This window comes from Pyrus communis, chromosome 16, assembly GCF_963583255.1.
Source record: "Pyrus communis chromosome 16, drPyrComm1.1, whole genome shotgun sequence".
Classification (NCBI taxonomy): Eukaryota; Viridiplantae; Streptophyta; class Magnoliopsida; order Rosales; family Rosaceae; genus Pyrus; species Pyrus communis.
Window position 1 is genome coordinate 3406086 of NC_084818.1, and position 12271 is coordinate 3418356.

General features: G+C 38.0%; 3 protein-coding genes across 3 annotated transcripts; 1 reads left to right on the plus strand and 2 right to left on the minus strand.

Annotated features, from left to right (window-relative positions):
- Nucleotides 1-55: 55 nt before the first annotated feature.
- On the minus strand, nt 56-2278 carry LOC137720727 (hypersensitive-induced response protein 4-like). Its single transcript, XM_068459837.1, has 5 exons — nt 1983-2278; nt 1751-1871; nt 1572-1663; nt 1209-1305; nt 56-662 (listed from the first exon to the last, which is right to left on the minus strand). Exons 1-5 carry the CDS (start codon nt 2175-2177, stop codon nt 292-294), a joined length of 876 nt encoding a protein of 291 aa, XP_068315938.1. The 5' UTR covers nt 2178-2278; the 3' UTR covers nt 56-291.
- Nucleotides 2279-5274: 2996 nt separating this feature from the next.
- Nucleotides 5275-6148, plus strand: LOC137721144 (uncharacterized). Its single transcript, XM_068460255.1, has 2 exons — nt 5275-5331; nt 5454-6148. The coding sequence occupies exons 1-2, from the start codon at nt 5275-5277 to the stop codon at nt 6051-6053; spliced, it is 657 nt and encodes a 218-aa protein (XP_068316356.1). The 3' UTR covers nt 6054-6148.
- A 1965-nt stretch (nt 6149-8113) lies between these two features.
- Nucleotides 8114-11352, minus strand: LOC137721365 (LRR receptor kinase SERK2-like). The gene is made up of 4 exons (XM_068460461.1): nt 10861-11352; nt 9974-10234; nt 8990-9865; nt 8114-8907 (listed from the first exon to the last, which is right to left on the minus strand). Exons 1-4 carry the CDS (start codon nt 11282-11284, stop codon nt 8426-8428), a joined length of 2043 nt encoding a protein of 680 aa, XP_068316562.1. The 5' UTR covers nt 11285-11352; the 3' UTR covers nt 8114-8425.
- Between the last annotated feature and the right edge of the window lie 919 nt (nt 11353-12271).

The window sequence follows — 12271 nt, forward strand, 5'->3', positions numbered from 1 at the left end:
TGGAACCACTTTGTTAACTCGCGACACATAATAAAACATGCCGGAACTCAAAAACTTAGAACAAAAAAAATACGATTTATTCAAAATAAATACTTCATTTAGAACTATACATATATCGGGCTGCATTACGATTTCTTTATATATACACATCATCGTCATGGTGTAAGAATACCATGATCTTCATTCCAAAAGAAATGCAAACAAAATTAAACGAAGCCGATCGGATTACATAAAGTTATAAACTATGTCTTATGTAACAACCTTAACCCGTTCGTGACCAAAAGGTCATATTTACTCGGCATTTAGCTGAGCACTAGATGCCTCCATTAGGCCGTTGCGTATTTGATCACCGATGTCCCTAATGTGACCCGGACCATGGGGTAGAAAAACTGTAGTGTTTTTCGATGAGTTCCCAAGGTCTTTCATCGTGTCAAAGTACTGTGTGATCATGATCATATCCATTACCTCCTTTGACGAGGTGCCTTCCACCTTGCCTGAGAAATTCAAGATGTTCTCTCTTAATCCATCGGTGATTGCCTGCCTCTGCCTGGCAACACCAACTCCGCCAAGGTACTTGGCCTCTGCTTCAGCTTCTGCCCTTTTCACTTGAAGCACCTTCTCTGCTTCTCCCTTGTATACATTGGCAAGCTGGAGCCTTTGAGCTGCAGTACAGATGCTCCATTTTTCAGTATATAAACAAGAATAAGCGTTTAATTACAAGCCATTACCATATATTAAAACTGCAAATACTGACCAGTGCGCACAATTCAACATTAACCAAGAACATAAAACAAAAAAGTTGAGCTTCTAAGAAGACCTTGAGTCTAGGCAAATAATGTTCCAAAAGTTAACAAAAGCAACGTTTGTGAGCTCCAACATATAAAGTAATTTCATGAAGCAAACTCAAATTTAATTACAGCTTAACATAAACAGCAGAATCTAAACATTTTGAGGCCAGATATGTCATAAGAATATCTTGTCAGAATGTCACGAGTATCATACACTTCTGTGCAAAAATCGAAGAGACGCAACTGAGTAAACCATAGCACATAACCATTCCAAAATGTTTGTTCTCAAAACCTGGGGCTAACCAAAACTTCCAGTCCTACAATATACTAACTCCCAAAACATGTGTCTTCCTACCACACATACAAGCAGAAACTATGTCCATGAGTAAAATCAGGGAAAGAAAAATCAAAGACAATGACCTGCATTGATTTCGTTCATTGCCTTGCGGACAGAGGCATCAGGTATAATGTCAACCATCAGTATGTGCTCTATGCTGTAACCATATTCTCTCATAACCTGATCAGAAATTTCAGCATACAACGTAAGAAATCATGTAAAACAAAACATTTCTTGCATAACAAGTTTCTGAGAGAACGAAACATAACAATAAAGAACAAAATTTTGCTCAAAACAAACGGGTGAGAAGCAATCACAACAATCCAATTGAACTCAAACTCATTCAATTCAAAGCATTGATACGATAAAATAGTAACAATCATGCATTCCACCGCAAAACGATCACGAATACAGTAAACATTTCATCTCATCATTTTAAATTTTACCTTCTCAAGTTCCTCCAACACCGCTTTCGCAACCTCACCCTTCTGCTCAAACAGCTCGTCCAACGTCATTCTCGGCACCAGAGCCCTAACCACTACGCACACCAATTCAATTTAATTCAATTCAATTATTCGCGCCGCGTAAAAATTGAAACCCCAATTAACCAATATAGTAAAATTACCATCAAAGACATAAGCTTGAATCTGCTCTTTGGGGTTTTGCAGCTCATAAAACGCATCATCGGCGTTCTCTCTCACTACCCTGTATTGTATCGAGCACACCAATTGCACGAACACATTATCCTGCCCAAAATTACACAAAAAAATTTCAATCCAAACACCAACAAAAATTCACAATTTACTCCAAATTCTTGCTTTTGCAGTATGAATTTCGAGCAGGGATGATCAAATCACCTTGGTTTTGGTCTCGATGCGGACGTCGAGGGAGGCGATCCTGGTGGAGAGGATACCGGCGACCCATTGACCGGCCAACGGGTTCAGGAGGTGGAAACCGGGTTCGGCGAGCCTCTCGAACCGGCCCCACCTCTCCAAGACGCCTATTGTCGCTTGGTCTACCCAGGTGCAGCAGCAGCAGCACGAATTGCCCATCTGGATTGGATTGGACCGGACTCTCTCAGGTTTGTGGTGCGAAATTTGGGTACTGTGGAAATGCGAGCGGGGGCTGACGATGGACGACGACCGCCGAGAACTATTTATACGCTACGGGGAGAAAAGACCGACATTTGGACGATTGGGCTTTTGGATAGCAATCTTATCCGTATGCAGTCCACTGGGAATAGGCCCGGAAACAGTACCTTGGGCTGGATTTAGTTAAGCCCATGTAAGTGGAGTTGGGCTTCAAGCATCTAAACAGAAGTTCTGGTGGGCTTCAAATCTTAAGAGATTTTAGAGATGCCTTCTAAGAAATAAAGAAGGAAGAGGTGTTTTTATGGAGACTACAAATAATTGTCGATGGAAATGATACTCTACAAAAAATTCATGGTTACTAACTCGCTATTTACTAGTAAAATAACACTATAAAATCACACATCATACATTATACATATTAGTTTGATACGCACTGATGTCTCATTTGTTAACAGTTTTAAGTATTTGGAGTCTGATAATTGTCTAACATGGTATCATAATTATAATTATGCGAAATCCTAAGTACAAAACCGGCACTTGTTCTGTTGCGTCGTGCATCGACCTTCTATTCAAAGTAAAAAGCGCACAGATATGCACCCGAAATCCAAATGCATGCATACTCCTTGTACATGAACATACAAGAGAAAAACATTGTATGGGCATAGAAGATCCATCCATACTCCACAGTCCCTTAGACGTGTTGGATACATGTATGGCACGCACACTGAACATTATACGCGTATTGGAGCAACAACCTTGATATGGATTTTTGTATTCTTTAAGAACTTCCTGTTTGGATTGGTAATCTTTAGTAGGATGATATTTTGAGCATTGTTATAAACAGCCTAGTCTATACTTTTCTGATAATTTATGTTTTTAAAGTGTTCAACGCCTAGATTAACGGGAAAAAAATATTATGTGCGTAGCGTGTTCTTGGATTTTTTTTTTCTTTCTTTTTCTTCTCTTGTTTCGAACTTTTAAGATTGCAAAGCAAAGAATCAAAGACAAGGAAGAAGACATGGTACAACTTTGAAGGGTAGCGTTGCACATAAATGTCCCCTTCCAAGCTTGCTCAACCTCCAACCAAAAAATCTTCGGGCCCACACGTTGTTTCCATCATGCTTCCCCCATTTTCCATCACTGTCTGATCAGTACTCCCATCCTATGCTCCATAATGTGTTCTTCACGAGCTCAAGAGAGATTTGTCGGTGTTTCAGATACACCGTTACATGATATTATTATTCTACTGATCAAGTTATAACTATATATATATTTGTTTTGTATTAATATTTCTAGGATTGAAACATATTAACCATATCGTCCATTCAATCATTCATGATATCATCCACTCATATTATAATTAATGATGACAGCAGTTAAAATATTAGGTCAAATTGGTTCGACCACACAAACGCATTCATACATTCATCGTCTCTCTGTCGTCTGATCACTCTAGCAGGACTGGACAGAGGATGGAGCATCTTACTGACTTACACTGCAAGAGATGGACAACGAGACTTTATGTATTGTGTTGCTCTGTTATGATGTGCTTGTTAGGGAAACAACTGGATCGGATCCAGATATGTGTTGTCATTTCTGGAGGCAAGGACGAGACCTCTTGCACTATATTTAATTATGATTAATTAACCACATAGTTGTTTATAGGGATTCTATGTGTTAATATCAAGTTTATAAAATTTATTTTCAAACAGCTTCTAATACCATAGAAAATCAAGTGATATGCATAAATTAAGTAGCTTGTACGCAAGAAGACTGCATGTGTTTTGTGTAGTGTGTATGTTGCTAAAACATGTTAATTAAATTATAGAGTTAAGTACGAATAACTATCAAACTTTTAGAGGTGATTCGAAATTGTATCAACCTTTTAAAACATTCCAAATAATTACTTAACATTTACAAAAATAAACACTTGTTAGGTCCCCGGAGTCAAGTTAATTATGTCACTGTCGTTAATTAATGATGTCAGTAATGTTAGGTGATGGTATGTATTGAAGCTAATTAATTTTCACTAACACTTCATTTTAGAGCTCTGAATCCTCAAATAGACCCATTTTAGGCAAGTTAAACGCGAATAACCTAACGAATGTCTAATTTTTAAAACGCTAGGTAGTTATATAAAATGTTTTTAAAAAATTGTGACCAACTTGAACTTACCTCTAAAGATTGGGAAGTTCATATGAGATTAACCCTAAAATATATAAAGTTTAATTTGCAAATAGAGGACTGCCAGGTTTGTTGGTTTTTTGCCTCGTATAACATTGGGCTCTCCTAGTATTTGTATTATGTAATATTCAACTTATGTTGTCTCTACAATATAAGGCATTACAGCTAATCAATGATTATTTGGAGCGAAGAATATTTGGCATCGTGCAAGTTTAATTTTATATTTGCCATCAATTATTAAGATACTTGCTATAAAAATAAATATACGATGTTTGCTTGAACGTTAATGAGTTGCCTCCCGGAAACTCATCTAATTAGTCATTAATTAACTAAGCAAGCTAGCTCTATATATTTCAACGGGAAGATTAGCCAAGGGGAAAATCTTATTCATATCTTGTTCATAATTTCCTTTTTTCCCGTCAATAATAGCACCCTTTCTTTAGTCAATAGTAGTTTTCTTCTCTCTTTCAATTTATTAACCAAGAGGAAAATTTGACAGTTTATTTCGAAAATTCTACAATTTTTATCAAGTTTATTCAAAACGATGAGAGTCAAGCTCTTACAGTGAAGTTATAAGCACTCTGATACACACACACACACACACGCGGTTTAACTAACACGGTTTAGCCCATCGTTTTTCCAGACAAACTAATACTAAAAGGACAATAATTATATAATCCTACTTTCCTAGTTGGTACTTGTTAATTTTTGATATAAACATTTTCGAACATGGCCAGTTGGATTGCCACAGTGCCCCCTATATATATGTCAGCCTTCCATATTTTATCCCCAGCAAACTTGAAGCTAAAACGTTGGGATTTGAGAGAAAAGAAGATCTAGAGCTTTACTCACAACTACACATACAAAGAGCAACATGGCTTGCTGGTCTGCTGAGAATGCCACAAAAGCCTACCTCAATACCCTCAAAATGGTGAGTCTTCTTTTACATTATTTTCCAAACGCTTTTTTCTACAGTTTTTGAAACTTTTATGTCAGATTTTTCTGTTTAATACCATCACTTCTAACTGGTTTTTTCTTGTGTTTTTAATTCAGGGTCAGAAGGCAAACGAGCCAGATGTGATCGAGTTCATTTCAGCCCTAGCAGCAGGCAACAACGCACAGCTAATGGTTGTTGCATGCGCTGGAGCTGCCGACTCCAAAACCCTAGCCCTAGCTGCCGCTGCTCAGCAAACTGGCGGCAGGGTTGTATGCATTCTTCGCAGTAACGAAGAATTACACTTGTCTGAAAAAGTCCTCGGCGTCAACGTTTGTCACATTGAGTTTGTTATTGGAGAAGCTCAAAATCTTCTTTTAAATTACTACAAGGAGGCGGATTTCGTGCTCATCGATTGCAACCTCAAGAACCACGAGGCAGTTCTTAGAGCGGTACAGGTGGGGAGAAAGCACAACGGAGCTACTGTTGTGGGGCATAACGCTTTCGGAAAAGGATCGTGGCGGTCCGGTGGATCGAGGACTCAGTTGTTGCCTATCGGAGGAGGGTTGCTGGTTACAAGAATAGCAGCAGAAAATGATACTGCAAAAATGATTGGAAAAAAGAGTCATTGGGTTGTGAGGGTTGATAAATGCACTGGTGAAGAGCATGTGTTTAGGGTTAGATCATCGATTCCACATGAGAAAGGGATTTCAGCTTAGGGTTAATTAATTAAGAGGAGAATTAAGGTTTCCTTCTATTAATATTGCTTCTCTAAAAACCAAATGAAGCAAATTAGATTAGATATTATTAGTTATTTTTGGAGTTTTGAAGGTTCTTATATGTATGTAATTTCTGAAATGTGTATAGCAAGTGATGTTACATGTAATAGTTATATATATTACGATTATAAATATAAGATGATTAATTAAATTTAAAGCTGTAAATCTTGAAAAATTAAGGCAGGTTGTGCAGAACCTGCAGAAAGCACATTCTCTGAACACGTGAATTAATAGTTTGAAATTATCAGTTAGCCCGTGCAGACTTTGTTTCCTCCATGTATATCCATATTTCTCATCGCCTTCTTACGAATCTTAGTCGCACGTTCTCCTTATTATCTTATGGTTTTCTCGGAATCGAGTCACGTTTATGAAGAATTGAAAGAAAAAGCTCCTGGCAAGTGACAAGTTTATCGTAATATAAGGTTTGTATTCGGTAATTCAGCCTACCAAGTACTTTGATTTTATGAACAATTTTTGTGATTTGATTTCTTGAAGTTCTGAACTATTCACATAGAGGGGGCGTTGAGAGGGAGCGAAAGGTGCAGTCGCACAGGCTCTCAAATTTGAAGGGGGTCTCAAAATTTTTGTCATCTAGTATTTATGTATATTGATGTTCTATATTTAAAAATTACTTTTATTAGCACTTTAAAATATCATCATGCACTCCTTATAAGCGTAATCTTTTTCCTTTCTAAATATAAAAATTTGGAGTACAATGAGATATTTTGATGCCAATAATAAGGTGAACACCTTAAAAAGAGAATTTTTTTTTTCAATTTTATTTATAATAATGTTATATATTCAAGTGAAACATTAAAGTTAGAGTTTTGAAGTTCTTTTTTTTATGTTTGGTTGTTTAAGATTGAACTGCTTTTGATTATTTAGTGAACGTTATGTTTATAGCTCTTTTTACTTATTAATAATGATATTTTTACTTGCAATCAGTGAGTGCTAAACTTTATTTTAATTTAAGTGACTGTTTTCTAGTGTCAATAGATTGTTCTAACTTTTTTTTAAACTATCTTAAGGAGGAGCATTTTTATAAATTTCGTACAGAGCTCCTAAAATCTCAAGGACGGTATGAAATCGTATGAAGAACGAAACTGTATAAAAGAAAATTTAGAGAGAGAAAGCTCTGTTGTTGACATTGTGATCTATCGAATTAGTTACTTAGAAGCTTATATACTTAGCCTAGTACAACCAACTCAAGTAGACTTAATAAAAGTCAATTTTCACCGTTCACTAACTATGGAGAAAACATATTTAGAGTGATGAGATTACTTTTCTAGAAAGTAAAAGCTTTTTGGAAATGCATTTTATTATTAACGCGTTAAATTTTTTACAGGTGTTTTAAACTTATTTATGTTAACTGTGTAGTCAAAGGGTTTTTAGTCATGAAGTGAACAGTGAAATCATAATATTGAACTTAGGGCGTGTTTCTCCGTTCACTTCACCCCCAGCTAGCCAACTCATGTTCTTTTATAACATAAGAACTTAGAGAGTGTTTAATTTGACCTCAACACAAGATTCGATAATGTATCTCTCACCCATTTAAATTATCTTCTTTACGACCAATCATTTAATGCATTGCTTAGTTACATGCTCACGTATGCTACAAGGTTCGGTGGCTTCCCCCTACAAGTAAAAGAGAGCTGAACTGTGGAATTATTGTATGGGTTAGGCAGCTTCTTCAAGCCCAAAAACTACAGCAACCTTCTGTCTGATGCCCATATAGTTCTGTAGACACCAGGGTGTAGGGTGAGAACCAAAAGCTTAAATTATGAACAACTTGGCAATTAATCAGTACAAAAGCCTAATCATACTTCTCTATGATTTGGAGACAAGGAGATCCTTCAAACTGATGTCTTGGTTTGCAGGCCAATAGATCACCGCCGATGAAAGTAATCAAAAAACAAATATGCACTAAAAAACATGTGATTAATAAGAAAATCCCTCATAATATCCAACCTCAACAAATGCCGGTTTAACTAGTTGGCAAGGGTAGTGTGCCTCCCCTCTCCGCTACGCCCAAGTTCAAATACCCTTCCCCATAAATTAGATTAGATTAGAATTTTACTTTGTCAAAATATAAAAAAACCATCTAAAGGCCAGTAGTAGGCTACATTAAACAATGGTCTAACAACATTCACAACAAAGCTTGGTCCTCAAGAAAGAGGACACAACATTACAACATAAAAATCCTAGAATTACATCCGAAGTTAGCAGTTAGTTTTCAGCTAACCATGAGTCGTCCATTAGCGATCTGAATAGTCCTGACGCAATGGTTGAACAAAAAAGACAGTACCCAGGAGTCAGACACAACTGCTACAATTACTCAACTCCTGAACAACTTCTTCCATGGAAGGTCTCTCAATCGCAGACTCATGGGTGCAAAGCAAAGCAGTCTTTGCAAGCTTGGATGCTTCGTATTCGAAGAACCTTCCATTGAGGTTTTGGTCGATGAAATCTTGGAACCTGCCTGACTCAGCCCCAATGCGCATTGCGTTGGTGACTTCCCGCTTCCCTGATAGGATTTGGAGAATGAGCACCCCAAATGCATAAACGTCACTTTTCTCTGTGAACCGTCCTGTGGTGGTGTACTCGGGAGCTAGGTATCCCATTGCAGCGCTGGCCTTGAGTGCTGAGAAGACAACATCATTGGTTAGAAGCTTGTGCAGGCCAGAGTCGGAAAGCAAGGGGTTGTATCGCTGGTCGATCAGCACCTTCTCAGCCGAGATGTTTTGGTGAACAAGGGGAGGTTTGTTTGGCTTGTATCCATGTAAATAAGATAGACCTGACCAACAGAACAAAGCTCAGTACAGATAAATCAGAAACTGACACCATGTAAAATAGCTAAAAAGGGAACATATACTGACCTTTAGCAATGCCCTTCACAATACAAACCCTAGTAGTCCATTCAAGAACATGGCTGTCGCCGTCCTTGACATCAAGATACTGCAGCAAATTTCCATTAGGAACAAAGTCATAAATGAGGAAGCATTCTCCCCGGCCCTTTGAGCAACAAAACCCTCTCAACTTCACCAAATTTTCGTGCCTCAACAAGGTTAACATGTTCAATCCCTTCAAGAATTCAGATTCCTCCGTCTTGCAGCATGATTTGCCAATGCTCTTAATGGCAACAGCAGACCCGTCTCGTAGTATTCCTTTATATGTTGCAGAGAAGTTACTCTTACCCAATAAATTCACCTCTGAGAAATACTGAGTAGCCGTCTCCACCTCTTCCAAATTGAATCTAAAGCTACCGAAGACTTCTTGTGCAAACGCACTTAAATTCCTCCCATTAGCTAAAGGATCCCAGCCGTTGGCATACTCAAGGCTGATGAGAGGAGATCCATTCTTCCTGTAAACTCCATTGGCTTTGGCCTCGTCAGTACTAAAACGGCCATCAGTGATATCAAATGAGTTACCAAGCTTCTGTTTCCTGCGTCGGTGTTGGGTAAAGAATACAAACACCACACCTGATAATGCAATAGTTACTACAATGACACCAACAACAACAGCTACAGAGGCTTGATGGGATTTTGACAAATTGGAGCAATGAGTTTGATTGCATGGCAAAGGCACATTTGCAGTTTCCGGGAAGTCTCTTGTTGGCACGCCAGCTCCAAAGGGTTCGGGTCTACTCGCGTTGGGATGACCGGAAGTAGTGCAGGCGGTTAAGGACATGAATCCAGCTCCACATAATCCCAGATTGTTTTCATAAGAGAATCCTTCATTAAGTCTCTTCAAAGCTGAAATTGATCAAGGGTTTTATTACTTTTTCAACATTTTAACATGAGTAATGGCTACTGCAATTTCTTCTTCTAAAGGTCGAATTTGAGATGTTAGACTGTTCTTACCAAGAGGTACATTGCCGGATAGAGTATTATTCCGAACGTCTAGAACTTCAAGCACCGGGGCATCAGCAAGTTTTGTGGGAATAGAACCGAAAAGATGATTGACACTCAAATCCAGTCTCATCAACATTTCTAAGTCCCCCAAACTTGCCGGTATTGCGCCGGTTAAGTGGTTAGATTGCAGAGCAAGAACGCTCAGGTTTTTCAAAGATCCCAGCTGCGTGGGAATGCTTCCGGTGAGCTGATTATAGCAAAGTTGCAAAACTGAAAAGTAAACACAAACCCTAAATAAGCAGAGCATCAACTGATACAATACAAATGGGGAAATTTAACAGTTTAAACTTTAATAACAAGTCATTTGGGAAACAGAAAGCACTTAAATCAGCCAACACAATAAGTGCTTTTTCATCTATGCAAATGAGGAATCACATGAAATCAAAGCTACTTGAATAATCAAAAATAGAGTCAAAACATACAAAAATAAAGTTCAAATCTTTCAACAGACCCACTATTTATGTACTTAAAAGGTCTGTTGGGATTGATTGCTTGGAAAACCTAAAATTGTTTTCTGACAACTAAAAAGCACTTACAATGACATTTGATGGAAACTGGGTTGTAGTAAAAGTGCTTTTTGGACAAGCTTCAAGAAGCACTTCCAAGTTCTTTTCCAGGAAGCACTTCCAATCCAAGTGCTTTTCATGGAAGCACTCCCTATTGTTTATTTTCAATAAAATTTTCACCATATTTATAATAAAAGTACTTCTGCTAAAAGTGATTCTTACAGAGGCAGTCAAAAAACTAGCCCTAAATCATTCAGATTAACTTAAATGAAACAACGAAAACCCACAAAAAAAAAAATCAAAGCTTTTTCAGAGAAAAATTCAGCTAACCTTGCAAGTTGCTCGTATTTCCGATCTCAGGAGGGATCACTCCGGAGAGATTATTCACATTCAAATACAAGTCACTCAGCTCCGTCAAGTTGGCAATCTCTCTGGGAATCTCTCCATGCAAAGAGTTGTAATGCAAGTAAATGCCAGTCAAATGCTTGAGCCCTGCAATGGCGGGAGATAGCTTCCCAGTGAGCCCTTTTCCCTGCAGCGAAATGTTAGCAACTTGACCCGCCTCATTGCACCCTATTCCTTCAAAGGACCCGCCGCAGGGGTCGCCATTGACGGTCCACGAAGAAAGATACAAGCTTTGCGGGTCCAAAAGCGCTTTCATGTCCAAAAGTGCTTTTAACTCTGCGTTTCCACAAACCCATAAGGGGTTTGTGAAGAAAATCAGGAAGGAGATGAGAAGAACAGCAAAACCCATGTTTTGGTTTGGGTTGAAAATGGTGGTTTTCTTCTCTGTTATAAGAACCAAGCTAGTTCTCTCTCTCTCTCTCTCTCTCTCTCTGTCCTCAGTTTCTCTCTCTAGATCAAAGAGAACGTGATCACTGTCTGTGAGAAGAGTCAAAAGTAACAGAGGGTGTGGTTAACTTTCTTCAGTGGGAGTCTGCTAAAAGTTGTGTGAGGAGTGAGAGGAATAAGAAATAAAGAAAAATAGAAGAGAGAATGGCTTAGTTTGGACCGTTGGATTGGTTGACTTGTTGATTGAGGGAGTACAGGAGCAGGTGTGGTGTTGCTGTATGGGAGAATTACCATTTTGGGTTTAGAGGACATAGGAAGAGTTAACAAAGCTACCCTGCCCTTTATTTTTTATCCGGGGACATAAAACCCAAAGTTTTAACTTATGCAAATGGATTTTAGAGAACCAAGGAACCACAAAACTTAGAGAAAGAAAAATAAATAAACAATAAAAGTGCATGGGAAGAAAATAAAGTGACAAAATTACTTATGCTTTATCGAGCTTTGTAATGGGGCTTTATAACTAAGTGAGTCATTAACATAATTAGTTGTATGATGAATGTGTTAAGTGAGTGAAAATTCATTATTTCTTTATGTTGATATCAAATTAAGCACATCTATGCTCTCAAAATTGTACGAGAGATCCCACCTCTAATATAGATGATAGCAAATCACCTTTTTTTTAATAATAAAAGGATGATAAGAGATTAGGCGAATCGAACTACACATAAGGCATGGTCATTAGTCTGAAGAAAGTTGCGGTTTTACATAAAACAATTGACTATAAGCCTTTGCATGGTTTGGTCTTTCACTAATGCAGGAATTTGTCTTCGTATTCTCACACGCCCCTCATGTGTGAGAACATTCAAGTCTAACACATAGACAATACAAACTGAATAATGTGGAGCACCTATGGTCGTGAGCTTCATGCGTGAGTCAACTTGCTCTAATA